This window comes from Rhincodon typus, chromosome 48 (genome assembly GCF_021869965.1).
Source record: "Rhincodon typus isolate 14 chromosome 48, sRhiTyp1.1, whole genome shotgun sequence".
Taxonomy (NCBI): domain Eukaryota; kingdom Metazoa; phylum Chordata; class Chondrichthyes; order Orectolobiformes; family Rhincodontidae; genus Rhincodon; species Rhincodon typus.
This window is the reverse complement of record NC_063379.1, coordinates 2,843,520-2,864,873: the sequence shown is the minus strand read 5'-3', so window position 1 is coordinate 2,864,873 and position 21,354 is coordinate 2,843,520. Positions and strand designations below refer to the sequence as shown.

The window sequence follows — 21,354 nt, the reverse complement described above, 5'->3', positions numbered from 1 at the left end:
TTATCTTCAGCGGTTCGATCAACTGGAGGCACAAGACCTCAATCTGCAGTCGTAGTGTCCCTATTTCTGAACTAGGAGACCCGAGTTCAAGTACCACTTGCATTACAGATGTGTAGTAGCATCTCAGAAAAGCTTCATCAGTAAATATCTAACGCATAAACTTTCATGGGTTCACTCATGCTGGAGATATTGCATTTAGCTCCTCAAGCTCCTTATTATATGAGAAACAGAAAGCATTCTTCCCTCTGGTGTCTGCTACATCAGAACATGAGGACATTGAATCTCTAACTTGGGTGTTGGTGTTCCAGTAGAAAATGTATGTTATGAACATTAATTTAACGATCTGACTTTTTTGAATAAGCTTTAATTCTGTCATCCAAACAACTATACATATATCTGAATATGTCAGCATTGTTTAAACAAAGTAATATTTGGCTCAAGTTGTATTTTGAATGAAATAAAAGTGAGAAAAGTTTTATTTGGATGTTAATCTATTTATTTCTTCTTAACAAAAAAGGATGAAGACTGCAAAAATTCACAAGCATGTTGTCAATGCCAGCTCCATTGAGGATGCCACAACGAATTATGATCCCAGATTTCTTTCCATAATCAAAGATAATAATTTTAGAACTCATAATACATTGCTGCATGAGCAGAAATTAGAGAGAACAAAAACAGGTAGCTTCAAAAAGCATTTGAATCACTTTCATCTTTCAACTTCTTTATAATATATGCGCCGTTATAATAACAGAATCAACGAGGAGGGCAGAGAAGGTAAAAATAAAATTAAGCATAAAAGCTGTTTTTGCCTTTGAAATTTTTGAACTCAATGGCTGACACTCAGAGAATGTTTTTGCAAGAGGGATCAAATGGGCCTTGTTGCCTTGTAATAGTTTATGATTATGTGTAAAGGTTCAAATAATCCCACCCTCAAATTGGCAACCAGAGAATTAATTGCCTAATTGTTTCGCAACCCTAAAAGCTGAAGCTTGCTTATCTCGTAAGAACATAACGTCATATCAAGATATAGACTCCTGAAAAATTAGGTAACACTCTAACTCTATTCCATTATTTCGCATGGCCACGATGTTGAAGATCACTTATCAGTACGATGCTTGAACAGCAGAAGTAGTTGAGATCAAATCACTCTAAGTATTCAAAAAGTGCATATTTCTTTCCTCCATACTGTTTCATGTGTTCCACCATCTTCAATGCGATCAGTCAAACCTTTTGCTGTGAGAGATCTGGCACAAAATGAAAAGAATTGCAATTGAGTAGTGTAGAATCAGGGAATGACACAATAAGGAAGGATGCTATTCAGCACATTTTGCTTGCACCAGCACTTTGAAAGATCTATCTTTTTTTTTTCCCAGATCACCTTTCTTTCTCCGTATCCATAATTCTTCCCAATCAATGAAAGATCTTCCCCGGTTTTTGAAGTGAATATCAGGCCAGTTCAAATAGACTTTCCAGCCAACCATCGCTAGTCCATTCCCTATACTGTCTGTATTTTTAGCCACAGGGAAAGGTTTAACCTCATTTACTCTACAAAAGGATTTTAACACCTCTGTATAAACTCTCCTTACCCTTCTTCTCTCCAAGGTGAACATTCCCAATTGCTCCAGAGTCTGCAGAAAACTGAAATTCAACATTCATGATGCTATTTAAGTAAATTATCTCTCGCACGCTTTCTAAGGCCTAGATGATTCATATTGTCTCTTCTGATCTTTTCTTTGAAAATATGTGAATTCATATTCCTACATATGTTCTCCATTTTTGCATTTCACCACACTATTCCGGGGGCAATGTGGAGAGAGTGCTACTGTGCCGTGAAAGGGGTAAGGCTGAAAATCCTTAGGCCTGGTACAAGTCAATAGTGTCTCTTCTCCAAACTCGCTAATGGCTTATTATTGTCATGGCAATAGTAACCAAGTGACACACTAATAAACTTGAATCATAAAAAATGCCAATTCCTGGGCACATAGTGTTGTTCAGAAATGAAAAGTCTTTAATATCTAAGAAATATTAATAAGCTCATCAACAGGAAGAAAGTCACAACAAAAATTTATTCAAATGACACGGATTTCTGCACTGCTATCACAAAACCGACAATATAATAATAACAAGGGTCTTTTTTTTTATTCATTCACAAGATGTGGATGCAACAGTTAGGTCAGTATTTGTTGCTCATCCGTAATTGTCCAAAGCGCAGTTAAGAATGAATCACATTGCTGTGGGTCTGGAGTCATATGTAGGCCAGAACAGGTAAGGACCGCAGTTTCCTTTCCTCAAAGGCTTTAGTGAGCAGGATGTGTTTTTGTTTTTCTAATAATTAACATATTGTATAGTCATCATTCGACTTCCAATTCCAGATTATTACAAAAAACAGTTCAAGATCCATCATCTGTCATGCCGGTGTTTGAACTCGGATTCACAGAATATTGTCTGGGTTTCCTGAAGTTACAGGTTAGCAGTAATACCACAATGCTATCACCTTCCCAGCTGGGACACATAACTTATTGGGCACCACAAGCACCAGGTACTAGACATCAATTATTTAAAATCCACAACAAGACTTAAAGCAAAAGACTCAACATAATACAGCCACACTTCTTGATGATGTAAAACCAACCAGCAGTTGGAAGATATCAAGGAGAGTATCAAAAAAGTGACACAACATAGACAGACTCAAATATTTGATAAAACAGAACATGACACGGGCAAATATGAAGCTTCCTGCTTTCGCCAGCAAATGTAGGAAAGCAAGGCATTTTTTTAAAAGTAGGAGTAATGATTGACTGTCTGAAGAATCTGGTCAGTTTCTTTTTCACATGGATTGCAGAAAGTTGAAATGTAAGGTTTTTTTTGTATTTCTCAATGTGGGTGTCCCTGGTGAGGACGCTCTTAATTGTCCTAGAGATGATAATATTGGTACAACAGACTGGCTTGCAAGGCCACTTCAGCGAATTCAACTACCTCACCTTGCGCCTGGAGGCACAGGTAGGCTAGACCACGTAAATGGTGTGGACTGGCTTGTCTAAACAACCATGGCTCCTTTAGAAAAGTGATTTTTTTTTTCATGGCACCGTTACAGAGACGGGTTTTCAATTTAACTTCATTTACAAAGAACAGTACAGCACAGAACCAGGCCCTATTGGCTCACCAAGACTGCACTGACAGATGATGCCTTTCTAAATTTAAAAAAAATCCTTTTTCTCTACGCGGTTGGTTTCCATTTGCTCCTTGCCTATTTATATACCTGTCAAGATGCCGCTTAAATGTAGCTATTCTTTCCGCCTCCCCAACCTTCTCTGGCAGTGCATTCCAGGCACTTACCACCCTGCATGTAGAAAAACCTGTCGCTCATATCTCCCTTAAACTTTCCTCCTTTCACTTTTACCTATATCACCCTGTAATTGTCATGTGTCTTTTCCCTGGGTGAAAGACTTTGATTATTCATTTTGTCCCTGACCATCATAATTTTGTAAACTTATATCAGGTTATCCCTCATCCTTCAATGTCCAAGTGAAAATAATCCATGTTTGCCCAATCTGTTGTCATAGCTAATGCCCTCCAAACCAGGCAATATCCTTGTAAACCTTTTTTTTTGACTTTCTCCGCAGCCTCCACGTCCTCTGGTTGTGTGGAGAGGAGAATTGGACACAATATTCCAAATATGGCCTTACTAAAGTTCCCATTAAATCTATGATTTAATTCATTGCACCCGACTAAATTTAGTGTTGGTATTTGGATGGAAGCTGCCAAGTCAGTGACTCACTATCTCAGTTTTATTCCAACTCTCAGAAAGACCATTACCTTTCATTCAACTCTCCTGTCTGCTGCCGGTAACTCTATGCATTGTTGCTTCCTGAATGAAAGCTTTGCTTTATTTGAATCCTTTGATCGAACCACCCTCCACCATATACTCAGGCATGTCGTTATTTCAGGGATTAACCAGAATTCCAATCCGCTTTGAAATGTTCTTGCTTTCTATGTAGATAGTAACATGAAGGATTGAAGTGCGATAACACAAGAAGGAGTCATAAAGGGAAGAAATGGTTTGCATCGTTTTTAATGGTAGGCCTTTGTGGTCCTATGAATTAACAAGAACTTTCCAATAATATAAGTTACACTGGAAGCTCTTCGATGAATGTGCAATAGAGTTTCCTCTAGAAAATCTACAGTATGGGAATGCATCCATGCATAGGCAATCAGTAGCTTAATAAAATACCTTTTGTTGGGTGTTTATTCAGGACATAATCTCATTTATAATCTTGAGTATTTACATCAGTGCAATCTTACCTTGGACTTCCAAACAATCATTGACACGAAGAGGGCATACAGGATGCTTTTGCAAAGCACCATAAGGTACGTCATTCTGGCTGTTGTCATGCTCCGGGCTTTAGCTTCTGTGAAGTGAATGGAGTGAAAAATTTTGTATTCCTCTTTACAGACAAAAAGAAAAAAAAAACTACGTTTGCGAGAAGGAACACAGTTTCCCATCATGAACCCAAGGTTACATTGGAATAAGAAGCTTGACACGATCCAGGACAAAACAACCAACTTGATAGGTACCATATACACATTCATCCACTCCCCCCACCACCGGCGCTCAGTAACTGCAGTATATACTATCTACAAGATACATTGAAGCAATTTATCAAAGATCCCCAGATCTTCTATCTAGAAGGACAGGGACATGAGAAGCATTTGAATGCCACAACCTTTAACTTCCCTTCTAAGCCACTCACGATTCTGATTAGGAAATATAGCGCCTTTCCTTCATTGTGACTCAGTCGAAATCCTGGAACTCCCTCCCCAAGGGGATTGTGGATCAATCTTCAGCACATGGACAGCAGACGTTGAAGAAGGCAACTCACCACTGCCTTCTCAATGGCGACTAAAGACGGGCAACAAATGCTGGCCCAACCAATAATCCCCACATACCGCAAAAACGAATTTTAAATTGTGACTAAGAAAAGACTTTGTCTTTGATTCAATGACTACAGAATTACTTCATGACAGCATTTCTGCTGTATTAAGACATTATAGCCACTATAAATATCTAGATACTACTCTGAGATACTTTGAGAAATAATAAGTTTTGACCCCACAATACAAGGCAAAGGCTGAATTGGAAATTTGATCAGAAAGACGGTGTGAGTTCTGACTAAGTGAGTAGGATATACTATGTCATGAAATCATGGTGAAAACGCTCTTTAGGAATTTCAGCTCCATAACCCAAATTGATGTCCTGGAAACAGGGTCTGCACATAATGGGATGTGATATATTTCAGATAGAATGCAAAACCAAGGGGACAGCTGTTTGTTGTCCATACATACAAAAGCTGCAACAATATTGGTTCTTCTCAGAGCTGTGGACACAAATGTATAATCCTCAGAAAACATCAGCAACAATGATCTGGTCAGTTAATGTTCTGCTTGAAGGAGATCTCTCAGACTTTGACTTCCAGGGGCTCTCTGTAGACCAGTCAAGTCAGTTCACATTTTGTTTCTTTACCTCCGTATATTGTTGCTGTAATTCAGAAGGTGGATTGAAGAAGTTGAAACTGTACCCCTTGGAGAGAAGAAGGCTGCGAAAGGACCATCTAAAGGTTTTCAAAATCAGGACAAGTTTGGACAGTGTAGATAGAAAGAAACTGTTTCCACTCGGAAAAAGGATCAAGGTCAAGAGGGCACAGATTTAAAGTGATTGCAAAAGAAATGCGAGATAAGAGGGGGGAAAAAAATGATATTTTGCAAAGCCAGTAGTTAAGACACAACAGCACAAGATATAGGAGCATAATTTGGCCATTAAGCCCATAGCATCTACTCCGTCATTCAAGCACGGCTGACAGGTTTTTCAACGTCATTTCCTGCCTTCTCTCCGTGGCCCTTGATTCACTTACCAATCAAGAATATATCAATGCCTGCCTTAAACACACTCAATGACGTTGCCCTACAACTCTCTGTGGGAAAGAGTTCTACGGATTTACCAGTCTCTGTCTGAAGAAATTCCTCCTCATCTCAGTTCAAAAGGGTCGTGCCTACACTGTGAGGCTGTGCGGTCGGGCCCTAGTCCCTCCTATTAGAGAAAACATCTTTTCCAAGTCCATTCTATTCAGGCCTTTCAGGATTCTGTAAGGTTCAAACAGATTCACCTCATCTTTCAAATTTTATCGAATTCAAACCCAGAGTCCTCAGCAACTCCTCATATGACAAGCAGTTCATCCCCGGGATCATTCTGGTAAACTTCCTTTGGACCTTCTCCAAGACTAGCACATCCTTCCAGATTCAGCCTCAGAACTGCTCACAATATTCCATTTTGTCGCCTAGACAACATGAAATGAATGCAAGCATCTCATTTGCCTTCCTAACTGCTAATTGAATCTGCATCTTAACCTTAAGAGAGTCCTGAACTAGAAATCCAAATTCTCATTGTTCTTCAGATTTCCTAAGCATTTCCCCGTTTAGAAAATCGTCTATGCCTCCCTTCTTCTTACCTTAGTGCATAACCTCACACCACTTTCCATTCCATCTGCCACTTCTTTGCCCAATCTCCTAGCCTGTTGTGGTCCTTTGCAGCGTCCCTGCTTCCACAACATGATACTTCCCTCCAGCTATGATAATGTGGTGGAGGCAGTCTCGGTTGAGGCATTAAAAACGGTATTAGACGAATATTTTGATATAAATGGCATTCAAGAGGATGAGAAAAGGCAAGGGATTGGCATTAGATGATGATAGTCCTTCGTTGAATTGGTGCAGACAGAATGGGCTGAATGGTCTTTTTTTTCTGTGCATGTTATTTATTTATACCATATGCACCTCAGCTGTCTTGTCAAAAGCATTGACAACTTTAGTTTCCGCTTCATTTCGAGCTCCAAGTCATGACCATTTGTGAATGTAAACAGCTTATTCCTGATATCGTCCCTACATTTCTTGCAGTAAACCTTAATTTTGAGTCCACTAGCGCTCATGCTACCAGGTAATGGTTTCTCTACTTTAGTTTTCCAAATCTGACTAAATCAACACCTAAATCAGACGTCCTTTCAAGCTCCTGGTCTCTAAGCAGAACAAACCAAGAGTCTCCAACTCAACCCTCCAGTTGACATCGCACATACCCACACATCTTCGAAATCGCACTGGCAGTTCGAAGACAACATATAAGTTGTCTTATAAGACAACAATAAAGAGTCCTTACAACAAACAGGTAGAAGCAATTTTGAGGCTCACCTTTACTCATGCTGCAGATTTCTGAAAGAAATGAGATACGCAAGCAGTTAATATCAGAATGTAAAATCATAGAAGATACAATAAAGAAGAGGTAATTCGGCCCATCACGTCTGCAGCACCAAAAAAATGCTACTGCCAACACTGATTCTACTTTCCTTTTCTTATCTCTCTCATTATATTGCTCTATCCCTCGTGCCATCAACAACTTGCCTTCATTAAAGTTTACTGTGCCTAGTTGAATTACTGCAGGAATATGTTTTTCAATCATCATGTAAAAGCAGATAGAGAGCTGGAGGATACAGTGATACTGATATGCTGTGACTGTTATTGTCTTTATTTTATATACATACATAACGGATATCCTATAACATTTACATTGTGTCCGATTTGTTCCATGAAGGATTCAGTGATTTAATGAATGCTGGACCTTATGATCTGCTTGGCATTTCATTTGAAAGAGCATGGGAGCTTTATAAAGCTTTCTTTGGAGTTTAAAATACGCTTCTTACTCACGAACATACCAGCATTGACGTGAAGCTCTGACGCGTACAAAGTAGATTCTGATCCATTTGTATAATGATTAACTCTGCACTCAACTTTCTTCAACTTGACCCATTGTTTTTCCTTAAATCTTATCCGACTGCTGACGCTGTAGGATTTACTGTCTTCCTGTATGATGGATTCGGGGTCTGACTGAATTTTCGGGTCGTTCTCTGGCTGCTTCTCACCATCGACATACCAGTGGATCTGGATGTTGTCGGGGTAGAAGTCAGTGACAAGGCACACCACGGTCGCTTTTCGTCTCTCTCTCAGCTCTGCTGGTGATGGTTTGAGGATCATGACATTGGGCACTCTAACCGGGTGCTCTGCATGATGAATAAACAAAGAAAATGCAAATGTAGGTGACATGAGGTGAATGATTGTCATCCAAGAATTATAAAAATGCATCTACACAGGAACATGTGCACAAGCGGAGCAGGAATAGGCCAATCCAACCATTGAACATATCCTATCATTTCATAAAGGTCAACCCCATCTGAATGCTCCATGTTTCCATCTACCTGTGAGAACATTTGACCCCTTTGCTTTACAGATCTATCCACCTCTGCCGTTTTTTAAGAGTGTCACAAAACTCGTCACCCTCTGTGCAATCAGAAGTGCCTAATATCTCCATTTTAAGCGGGCTATTCCGTTTGTTTTTCATTAGTGATGTCTTGTTTTAGATTCTTCCACAAGAAGAAACATTTTCTACCATCATCCGCTTTATAAACACCCCTTAGGATCTTTTATGCTTCTTTCCAGTCTGTTATTCCTCGTTTAAACTCCAGTGGATACAAACCCAGACTCAGCCTTTCCAGACGTTAGTCTTGTACACATTTTGCAAACTCCTTCCAATGCATTTACAGCCTTCTTTAAATAAGGAGACCAATACTGAAATCAAAATGTTGATTGCTTTTGACCAGCACAGACTTGATGGACAGAAGAGCTATTTTCTGTGCTGTAGAATTCTGCGACTCAATGATTGCATTTGGTATGGTCTCCGCAGTGTCCGGCATAATTGAAGCATAACCTCAAAAAATTTGTGGTCAATTGCTGTCTCAATATGCAATAGCATTACATAAGTTTTCCTGATTATCTGCCGTATCCATGTAGCAACCTTTTGTGATTCATAAACTATAACTTCTAGATCATTCTGCATCTCAGAACTGTGTATTCATTAACTATTTAGATAACATGTTACTTTACTGTTCCTCCCAAACTATTGTCTATCATTATTGTTCATCATTATTGTCCATTACTAAATAAGAGATAACAAGGTGTCGAGCTGGATGAACACAGCAGGTCAAGCAGTATCAGAGAAGCAGGAAAGCTGACGTTTCTGGTCTGGACCCTTCTTCAGAAATGGGGGTGGGGAAGGGGATTCTGAAATAAATAGGGAGAGAGAGGGAGGCGGATAGAAGATGGATAAAGGAGAGGATAGGTGGAGAGGAGACAGACAGGTCAAAGAGGCTTTTATGGAGCCAGTAAAGGTGAGTGTAGATGGGGAGTTAGGGCGGGGATAGGTCAGTCCAGGAAGGACGGACATTTCAAGGAGGCGGGATGAGGCTAGTAGGAAGGAGGTGGGGGGTGGGGCTTCAAGTGGGAGGAGTGGATAGGTGGGAGGAAGGATGGGAGGTTAGGGAAGCGGGGACGAGCTGGGCTGTTTATGGAATGCAGTGGGGGGCCAGGGAGATTTTGAAGCTTGTGAAGTCCATATTGATATCATTGGGCTGCAGTGTTCCCAAGTAAAATATGAAGTGCTGTTCCTGCAATCTTCAGGTTGCATCGTTGTGGCACTGCAGGAGGCCCAGGATGGACATGTCGTCCAAGGAGTGGCAGCGGGAGTTGAAATGGTTCGCGACACGGAGGTGCGGTTGTTTGTTGCGAACTGAGCATAGGTGTTCCACAAAGTGGTCCCTCTATTTCGCTTGGGAACCCTGCAGCTCAACGGTATCAATGTGGACTTCACAAGCTTCAAAATCTCCCCTCCCCCGACTGTATCCCAAAATCAGCCCAGCTCGTTCCCGCCTCCCTAACCTGTCCGTCCTTCCTCCCACTTATCCACTCCTCCCACCTCAAGCCCCACCCCCACCTCCTACCGAGCATCCTCATCCCGCCTCCTTGACCTGTCCGTCCTTCCTGGACTGACCTATCCCCACCCTAACTCCCCACCTACACTCATCTTTACTGGCTTCATACCAGCCTCTTTGACCTGTCTGTCTCCTCTCCACCTATCCTCTCCTTTATCCATCTTCTATCCGCCTCCCTCTCTCTCCCTATTTATTTCAGGATCCCCTTCCCCTCCCCCATTTTTGGAGAAGGTTCCAGACCTGAAACGTCAGCTTTCCTGCTCCTCTGATGCTGCTTGGCCTGCTGTGTTCATCCAGCTCTATACCTTGTTATCTCAGATTCAACAGCATCGGCAGTTCCCACTTTCTCTGTCCATTACTAAATCTGTGCCCACTCAATTTATCTGCATCCAATTGCAACCTACTTATGTCATTCACACTATTTAGTTTCTTACCTGCTCTTTTTTTGCCAACAGATCTAGAAATGAGACGATTCGTCTGTTCAGTAAATCATCAACTTAAATACTATGAAGGCAGGTCCCCAGCACTGATCCCTGTGACACCCCACTGTTCATTTCTTGCACTGAAGAAAGTGGTCTTTTTATGTCTATTCCATGCTACCAGTTAGGAACACCATCTTCTATCCATGTCAATATGTTGCCCACTATTCCATGAGTTTCTAATTTCCACAATAACTTCTTATTTTACAACCCATAAACTGCCTTCTGGATATTTAAGGTACAATGCATTCACTAATTTCCCTCCATCCACAATACTCACTGCTGCCTCAAAGAAATGATTTGGTTAAACATGAATTCATTTTCACAAAACAATGCCCTATTCCCGGATCTTTTCTAACTGCATGGCTGTAACATATTTAATTACAGCTTTTAACATCTGACAGATGTTAAACTAAGTGGTCTGTGTTCTCCTGTATTATTAAGAAGTTACATTCGCAATTTTATAATATTCATTAACTTCATATCTAGTGGAATCTTCCGATATCAAGGGAAATTTGATCATTTAAAACAATCCATCAAATATCTCACTAGTCCGTTTTCAACGGTCCTGGGATGAAGGCCAGTAGGACTCAAGGACTTGTCAACCTGCAGATTGCTCACTATCATTTCTCTGAAATTTGTCATTTTCTGTATTCCTCCATCTCTTCTGTTTCAATCACTAGAAACGTTTTTTGAGATTTCACTTTCATCCACTACATTGCTGATTGACATATAAAGATAGTCTAATTATCTGTCATCTCCTTATTTTGCCGTTATTAATTCAACAGACTGATAATCGTTTTTATTACTTCAAAACTATGTTTATTGAAAACTCTTAATGTTTCATTCATCATGCAGTTTTAGTCCCCTTACATGAGGAGGGATGTTTGTACTTTGGAGACAGTTAAGAGGAGGTTCACTACATTGACCACTGTTGAGGAAGTTGTTTTATGAAGAGGGTTTGAGCAGTTTAGGCCTATACTCTCTGGAGTTTAGAAAGAAAGGACGAAATCTAATTGAGGTGTATAAGATGTGACTAGCGATTGACAAAACAGACATAGAGCATCTGTTTCCCCTTGTCAATCAAGAATGAGAGGTCATCATTTTAGGATAAAAAGTAGCAGATTTAAAACAGAGATAAAACGTTGCTTACCTCAAAGGGTTATTAATCTGTGGAATAATTCATTTAGTTATTTCAATCAACCCGTTCAGAGCCAGTATCACTTGCCTCTGGTGCAGGTGGGACTTGAACCCAAGTCTCCAGATCCAGTGGTCGGGACAGTATCACCATACCACAAATGCCTATTTGAAGAGTTATGGATAGTGGACAGAATAGTGCAGTTAAGACTAAGCTATGATCAGCCATGGTTCGTATTAAATGGTGCAGCAGGCTCAAGGGACTCAATTACCTACTCCTGCTTTGAGTCCTTCTGTTCTGTTATATTTAGCTCACGTTCTCACATACTCCTTTTTGCCTTTTTTTTAGTAATTCTGCTTTTTTTAAAATTATATTCTGTTCAATCTGCTGACCTGCCACCCATCTTTGCATAATTATACGCAAATCATTTAAGTTTAATACTAACTTTAAGTTTCATAGATAATCACAAATGGTGTGTTGGAATAGTGGAATTTTTCTTTTTGAAATGTATTCACTCTGTGTGATCTTCAATCTCCTTAAATGCCTACTATTGGATCTCTGTACATTTACCTCTTAATCTAGTTTCCCAACGCTCTTTTGATCGTTTTGACGTCATGATCTCATCACTTATTGTATTTCAGTTTAAAATACTATTCTCAGATCCACTCTTCTCTCTCTCAAAATGAATGTAAACTACATAGTGTGTCTTCCTGTGAGGAATCCCTCTGTATCTTCCATGATATCTTGTCTTGTATAACCTGATCTCTAGTTGGATCTAGAAAACTATGACCTCTCTCAGCTCATTTCTAAAGAAGGGTCCAGACCCGAAACATCAGCTTTCCTGCTCCTCTGATGCTGCTTGGCCTACTGCATTCATCCAGCTCTACACCTTGCTACCTCTCTCAGCTACGCTTTATTTACCTGCCTGATTGCAGATGCAGTTTTAAATCCCCGATGATTATCACCATACCTTTCTGACAATCTCTTATTTCTTCCATTCTAATATGTAGTAACACTGAGGAGGCCAGTAGCCAGCTTCACATGTGAATTACAGCTTTTAACATTTTCACTATCTTCCTAAACAACTTCTCCAGGAATTATATCACCCTGCATTATTGCGTCATGGCCATCATGATGAACAGAACCAAGCCTGCATGATCTCCCAGTTTCCTGTCTTTCCAAACTATTACATACCCTTCAACATTCATTTCCCAATCTATGCCATCCTCCAGCTTTGTCTCTGTAAACGCCCAGGAAGACCATGTTCCCGTCATTAGTATGAAACCTACCAATAACATGATACTGAATCCATTTACAAACTGTCAGCGCTTTTAAAGTTTCAACTAAGAATGTTATGAATTGATAATCAGAACGATTTCTTGCTCAACAGTTGAAATATGATTGTCTCATGCACCAGATTTTCCGATCTAAATTTAAAATTTGTTACCTGAATTCAGGAACACTTATTTGAGTAGTTGAGTTATCTCTCGCCTGTCAGTTATTTATTGTGTCATAGAATCATAGAGTTGCCTAGCATGAAAACATTAATCCCCTTTACCAAATTAGGAAACTAACATAAGTAATTTCGGAAACTTATACTGAACCTTTATAAAACTCTGTTGGTTCATAAATTGAACATAACTTCCGTTTCTTGATAGCTTGGTTCATAAAGGATATTAGGTCCTTGAGAACATGCAGAGGAGTTTAATTCTAATGAGAATGCGCTTCTTAAGCCAAACAGAAGTTGCTCCCATTTGATGTCTTTATGAGAGCAATGGGTCACATATTTATGATTTAGACAGGGATACATGGGGAGGTGAGAGCAGACTTCTTTCTTAGTAGATGCAGTGACGCTTAAGGACTTGGAACTTGGCTGCGTACAAGAATTGAGGAAGTAGAGTTAATCAATGATTTTAGAAGGAAATTGAATGAACACCTGACTAAAGAAAGTTTCAGGGCTACGGGATAGTTACGGTAAATAGGCATAACTGGAAATCTTTACAGAAACCAAGTATAGATTCAATAGGCCGAATCTCTACCTTCTCTGCCAAAAAGAAGTCTATTGCTCGATGACTCATCCCAGTCTAATCTTTTACGTGGAATGTGATGTAAAATGAAAACAGGACATTCATGGAATGATACAAGAGAGATGGTGGATATTTGGCCCATTATGTTAATGATGACTTTTCTGTTGTGTTGTTCAATTAAACCACTTCTTCTGTAGCATTTCAAGTTGCACATTTCAACTTTTTCTCAATTTGCTTGGTTATCTATACTTTTTCATCTGCTTCCATTACGTGACAGAGTCTGTTTTGTGTCACCAGAACTCACAGTTTAGATTGTGTTTCCATGTCTTCACTCTGATTATTTTGTAATTCACTTTAAATGTGCGACCTATTGACGACATTCTTTCCTACCATTGTAAACGATTCTGCTTATTTGCCAACACAGAATCAATGATTTTGAATTACACGACCAGGTAAAGGCAGCAGATTTCCTTCGCTAAAGGACATTAGCAAACTGGATGGGTTTTGGTGACAATTGACAATATTTACATAGTTTTCATTAGATCAGTTATAAATTCCAGTTGTTTTAAAATAGAATTTAAATTGAAATATCTGCTGTGGTGGGATGTCCAGAAAGACTATCCTGTACTTCTGCATTAGTAGCACAGTGAAAATACCAGTAGCTAACTAGCAGTCTAATCTGTGGCTTTATTTAAAATGCCAAAACATGTGTCTGGCTTTTAACAGACTTCTAAATTTATCAAGTTACCTTTTTAGATTTATATATATATATATTCTTGTATGTATGTGTTACTGCACCAGTGCATCATATCTTTTAAGAATTATAGCATGGCTTGTCAGAAGTGAAAATGAATTCTGCCATGTGTACAAGACAACATTTATTCCCCTACACATCTCCACAAAAACCATGCACAATTGTCTTCCTTTTTATTTTGCTTTTCTTTGCCAGGGAGTCGCGGAGATGACAATACTCAATTTGTTTTTTCAATGTTACAACACTGTCTGCATTTCAAAAGAACTTCATTGGCTGTAAAGCCCGTGAAGTGCTTTTGTGCATTGCAGATTGTAAGACAGCTAAAGTAATGCAATTATCCCTGACATCCTTTAAGATCCAACATAACCTTGAAAATAGTGACGTGTGAATTGTATAATGATTTTTTTATTCATTCTTTATCCATTCTTTACTTATATTTAACTGTATCTAATTAAAGTGTAGGTCGTTTAGAGAATGTTCACCAGATAATTTCAGAGATGAAAGGCTTAATTTAATAGGAGGCATTGCCAGATTATGCCTATAGTCACTAGAGTTTAGAAGAATGAGAGGAGATCTAATTGAGGTATTTAAGATGCTAAGTGAGATTGACAAGGATGTTTATTCATGTGAGGCAATCTGGAATGAAAGATAATAGTTTTCATATAAGAGTTTAGCAGAATTAAAACAGAGATAAGTAGGAATTATTTCTCTCAAAGGGTTGCGAATCTGTGGAATTCCATTGTCCAGAGTGCCGTGGATACCAGGACATTGAGTAGCTTTAACGAGGGGATAGACAGATTTTTAATGAGTAATGGGATGAAAGGTCATGGAGAGTGGGCAAGGAAGTTGAGTTGAGGCCGAGATGAGATCAGACGTGGTGGTATCGAATGGTGGAGCAGACTTGAAGGACTGAACTGTCTACGCTTGCTCCCAGTCCTGGTGTTCTACTTAAAAGCAAATAAGTAATGACAAATGTCGTTGAGACACATTTGGAGCACAGTGGAAAGTTCTGGCCTATATAACCGTTGCTGTTAAAGTACTCCTAGCAATGTTCATATTTCTTATCTAGAATTACCTTCTTAACACCACACTGGGAACACTGAGCACAATTAAGCTTACATTTTCCAACTACATTGCAAACTAATGTTAACTTGACGGTATTCTCATTGAAAATGAAGCATTATATGGTAACCGGCAGCTGAAGACTGCAACACAGGGCCATTAAAAATTGGAACCCAACAAGAGTTGAGAGGAAACATTCACATCGTGGTAATGTCGTTGGACTGTTCATCTAAAGAATCAAGAGTTTGGCCTCATGATATAAGAAGATGGTGAAATTCAAATACAATTAATTCATACACACATAATTAACAAAAAGTATGGAAGTAGAATCTGATCATAGGAACATGGGACCAGGAGTTAACCATTCAGCCCCAGAGTCTGTTCCATCATTCAATGTGATCACGGCTGATCTGTTGCCTAACTCCACATAACTTCCTTGGGTCATAGGCCTTGACACTGGCGCTTAACAAAAGCTTTTTATTTTCCATCACAGATTTAAAATCAACAATTGAATTAGTATAGACCGTGATTTGAGGAAACGAGTTCAAACCTACTTCTTGTGTGTAGAAGTGCTCCCTAACATCTCTGTCGAATGATCTACCCTAATTCTTACACAATGCCCGATGGATCCAGAATCTTCAACCAGTGGAAATAGTTTATCTTTATCTGTTTTCTCTTTCCCTGTTAATATCCTGTACACCTCAAATAGATTAACCTTCTAAATTCTAGAGAATAAAGGCTTATTTATCTCGTCTGTTTTCATAACTTAAGCCATGAAATGCAAGTATCATCCTTGTATACCTGTGTTGAACTCCTTCCAGGGCCAAAATGTCTTTTCTATGGTGTGGTATCCTGATCTATTCACAGTACTCTAGGGTTTTGTATAACTGCGCAAAACATCTGCATTCCTATATTCCAGCCCTTTAGATATGAGGCCAATCTTCCATCCGTCTTATTGACGATTTTTTGCACCTATTCATGACATTTTTAAAAACTTAGCATCTGAATCGCCAAGTCTCGTTGCAGATCTACTGTATTTATGCCTCTAAATAAAACCCTGATTTATCTTGTTTATTTTTCTGAAATAGGTAAACTCATGCTTGCTTATATTGAAATCCACTTGCCATAGATTTGCCCATTCAACTAACCTACCAATATATTGTTGTAAATGTATGTTGTTGTTGGCATTTTGTGCAATGCTAACCGAATTTTGTGTTAGCAGAAAATTTGGAGATTTAAATTTTTAATCCCATTATCCAAGTTGTTAATGAATATTGTGAATAATTGAGATCCCAAACAGATTCCTGCATAGAAATAGCATTCGTGATCATAAATCCAATAACAATTCTCATAAAAACCCATCTGGTTCATTTCAGGGAGGCGATCAGCCACCCTTACTCAGTCCACCTCATGTATGACTCCAGACCCACAGTAATGTAGTTGACTCTTAACTGCCCTCTGGGAAATTAGGGATGGACATTAAATTATTTCTCAGCCAAAGTCACCCACATCCTGTGAGCAAGTGTATAAAAATAATACCCCAGCAAGTGTTTCCGAACTACCAACACCGATCTCAAACTCCAAATCTTGCAACCAACAATATAAATCCAATTTCGATGGTGTGGTCATTCTAACACAAATCAATGTCACTGGGCCATGCATTACCAAAAATAAACTAATGACACGGCTCTGAAGCAGAATTTATAGTTTTCTTTTATGCATCTTTATTATTTTCATGTCTTCCTCCCTGCATGATCTTGGTTGAATGTGGCTCCTAGCCATTAATGTTAATTTTATTAAGGACTCTTGGGTCTTATTGCACGTTGAAGTTCCAGACTTCCTTACTTCCCCAACTGCATTATTCCCAGCTCACACTTATAGCAACTAAAAACTCATTTTTGTAATACTTACAGGGAAGGAATGCGAATAGACAGCGCAAGCCACTAAATGTCCATGTTCAGAAATATTCTTAACCTTAGGCAGTGAAGAGTTTAAAGAAAAGATGTCTGTGTTCTCCTCTCTCAGTCTGGGCCAGGAACAGGCAGAAACTCACAACAAGTACAAATCAAGACATTAATTGTGAGCAATGCGATCATTAGAATTAAAATTGAGTGGATATAGCAGGTTAGACAATCCAAGTGAGGACTAATGTAATGATTGAATAGGGCGCCAAATTGTCAACACTGGGAAAAAAAGAATGAAACTCTTTTCGGGCAATGCTGGACAATGACTCAAAATGTTTTCTACGCCAGCTCCCGTCCAACTGGAGCAAGTAATTTTAAAAAAGACATTTCAAATTGTTCACCCACCTGTAACCATTAATGTGGTTCAAATACCAAATGTACAATCGTAAATATTTGATCACATTGGTATAAATAGGATTAAAACTACGAATAAGTTAAAAGTGGAGATGCGGGACCTTCAGAGAGAAATGTCTGAACATAAAGGTTACATACTCTTATATTCTGTATTAAAATATGGATCATGTTTTCTACGGTGTCTTCCAATTTTACAGCAACTTGAATATAATTAATAACAAATTTTCCAAAGATGATTCAGAGGGCAAGTGGGAGATGACATATTGAGCCACATGAGTGCACATTAGGTCGCATCATCCAAAATCTGCTTAAATAATTGACATTTATGAAGCATTTTCAAGATAATGAAGAGGAAAGTGGCAAACTGAACAGCTGAACTAAGAATTGACGTGTTTAGCGGTTAAGTATTTGAGGGCATGGCTGTCATTGGTGAAACACTTAAATTTTATGAGTACAGGACCGATGGAGCATAGGATATTTGCAGAGCTGTTGGAAATAACGGGATAGGTACAGAAAGACTAAGAGTGCGTTAGTGACAAACATGGTAACACTGTGTATGCCCCTGAGGTGATTACAGTATCTGAAATGTGTAAGCTCCGCCAACCAATTCAAAATGTCCACATTAAAGAAACGAACTCAAACGTCAGCTCTGTACTCACCTAAAATGAACAATGTTGTTCCCTTACCGAAGTCAAACTAATCCTAACTTGTTCACAGTGTTATAGGGCTGCATTACAACTATAGGTGTTCGATGAAGAGACCGAATTAGCTATTGAAAAGCCAGGTGCACAATCACCTGCTCAATTTATTTTTTTTCAATTCAAACATTCGATTAAAAATTCATCTTTAGCAGTTCATCTGTAATCATCCCCCAAGAGGGGTTATGCACATATCTCGTTACCACAAGTGGTGGGTTGAGACTTATAGTATTGATACTTTTGAGGAGAAGCTGGCTAAAGACATAAGGAAGAAAAAAAATGGAAGAAAGTGTTCATGTTTTGAGGTGTATAGGAAGTGGCAAGTTGTCCTTGAGGTAATGTTCACCAGCAATAAACAATAATTTAACCATGATATTGGAGTTTGACAAATTTCTTTTCCTGATATATATAAGGAGTACCAGGAAGAGAATGATAGCAACTCAGGGGCGACATTATACAGGTTTATACAATAACAAGGGGCATACATAATATGAATACCCAAGGACTTTTCACCAGGACAGGGAGTCCAAAACTAGAGGACATTGGCTTAGCATGAGCGGGGAAAGATTTAAAAGGGCCTTGAGGAGCAAATTTATCACACAGAGGGTTATCTGTAAATGGAACAGGCTACCAGAGGAAGGAATAGATGTAGATACAGTATAAAATTACTTCGAATCTCTACAATGTTGAAGCATTCGTTCATTTGGTCCATTGACTCCAAACCGACCCTCTGAAGAACATCCCATCAACACTCATCTACACCATCCCTGTAACCCTGAATTTCCCATGGCGATTCACCCCAGCCTTCCAGCTCCCAGATACTACGGGGTAATTTCGCATGGCCAATCCACCTAACCTGCACATCTTTGAGCTGTGGGGCGAAGCAGGAGCACTTAGAAGAAAACCAGTCAGACCGGGGAGAGCATGGAAACTCCATACAGACAGTATTCCGTGGGTGGAATCAAATCCAGGTCGTTCGTGTCCTGAGTAAATTGTGTGCAAGTTTATCAGTACGATTAAGAAAGAGTGGATATAGGAGGGCAGCCAATCCAAACGAGGACCAATGGGGATGATTGAATAGGTTGTCAAGTCGTTAACATTGGGGAAAAAAGCATGAAAATCATTTAGGGCAATTCTGATCAATGGCTCAAACCATCAAGCCTCCGTCTCATTGGAGTAATTAGACATAAAATTTTATAGAATATTTTGAATTGTTTACCTACCTGTGACCGCTAATTTGGTTCCAGAACCAAAAGTATAATCATAGTTATTCGATCACAGTGTTAGCGTGTCATGCTAAAACTACCATTGAGTTAAAACTAAAGATGTGGGATCTGAGCAGTGAGCCTACATACTCTTAGGTCATGGTTTAAAACAGCAATACTGTGCTCTACAGTGTATTGTGTTTATACAGCAACTTGAATGTAATTAAGGGCAAATTTTCTAAAGGTATTTCAAAGGTCAAGAAGCAGAAATCATGCTGAACCACATGAGTGTACAATCGGATCAAGAATCTGGTTAAATAATTGGGATTTGAGAAGTACCTTCAAGCCAATGAAGAGAAACAGCAGTCAACTGAAGTACAGAACCTCCGTTTAAAAAGAAACTAAATTGTATAGTGGTTAAATGTTTGAGGACATGGACGTCTTCCGTTAAACACAACTTTTATGAGTACAAAATTGATGGAGTGCAGAAGATGAAGGATGTTTGCAGAGCTGATAGAGATGACAGGGATAAGTACTGAAAGAGGACAAACAGTGTGTTAAAAACAAACTTAGTAGCTCTCTGAACTGAATTGGTACACGACCTGTTAACACTATATATATGTGTGTACCCCTGAGGTGACTAAAGCGTCTGAGATGTATAAGCTCACCCAACAATTTCAAAACGTCTTCATTAATGAAATGAACTCAAACGTCAGCTCTGTACTCACATAAATGAACAACGTTTTGCTTTACCAAAGGCATACTGATTACATCCTGTTTACAGTATTACAGGGCTGCATTACAACTATAGGTCTAAGATGAACAGAACAAATTAGCCATTATAAAGTGGGATATAAAATCAACTGATTAATAAAAAAACAATTGAAACATTCAATTAGAAATTCATCTTGCGCGGTTTAGCAGTAATTTTACCCCAAGAGTGGCTGATTCAACTATCTCATTACCACAAATAATCAGTTGAGGCTAACAGTGTTTATATATTTAAGGAAAAACTGGACAAAGACAGCAGGGAGAAGAGAATAGGAGAACTTTCGTGGGGTGAAGTGAATAGGAAGTAGAAAGAGGTGCTGAGGATAATACTCACCAACAATAAACGATCATTTAATCATGATGTTGTGGTTTGGTAAGTTTGGGGTTCCATGAATGGAATGATAACAAAGTGTGAGATGACATTATAGAGGTTTATAAACTCACAAGGGGAATAGATATGTGAATAGTTAAGGTTTTTACCCAGGTTAGGGGTGTCCAAAACTACGTGGCATAGGTTTAACATGAGAGAGGAAAGATTTAAAAGATTTCTGAGGGGCAATATTTCCATACAGAGGGTGGTCTGTGTATAGCCGAGCTGCCAGAGGAAGTAGTAGATGCAGATACAGTTACGACAGCTAAAAGACATTTAGAAAGGTACAATGGTAGAAGAGATATAGAGGGATGTGGGCCAAACACAGGCAAATAGGATTTGTCAAGTTTAAGAAACCTGTTCGGGATAGATGAGTTGAGCCAAAAGACCTGTATCTGTGCTGTAGACTACTGATGTTATAACTTATATGAATGTGAATAAACACTAAGATACAAAAGGACATGTATCAAATTTCGAAAACTCTCCCACCAGTAACACAAGGGTTCAACTTACACTGCAACAACAGTAATAGAGCCTAAAAACAGCTCACCACCATCTTCTCCAGGACAATTTGAGATAGTTATTCACTGAAATCGAGTTATGATACTTTCAATTCAGAAAGGGTTCGGGATTGTTTAGTCTGGAAATAATTTTTAATTTTAATGATTA

At 39.0% G+C, this 21,354-nt stretch overlaps 1 protein-coding gene across 1 annotated transcript in view; it reads right to left on the bottom strand.

Moving 5' to 3' along the window:
• Nucleotides 1–478: 478 nt before the first annotated feature.
• LOC109914087 (immunoglobulin lambda-1 light chain-like) overlaps nt 479–21,354 on the bottom strand; it is a 51,633-nt gene continuing 30,757 nt past the window's right edge. The window contains exons 4-7 of the mRNA XM_048620702.1: nt 7,755–8,099; nt 7,234–7,254; nt 4,303–4,409; nt 479–1,244 (exon numbers count right to left, since the gene is read on the bottom strand). Of these exons, the coding sequence (XP_048476659.1) occupies nt 1,218–1,244; nt 4,303–4,409; nt 7,234–7,254; nt 7,755–8,099 (500 nt within the window). The 3' untranslated portion in view covers nt 479–1,217. The remainder of the gene's footprint in view (nt 1,245–4,302; nt 4,410–7,233; nt 7,255–7,754; nt 8,100–21,354) is intronic.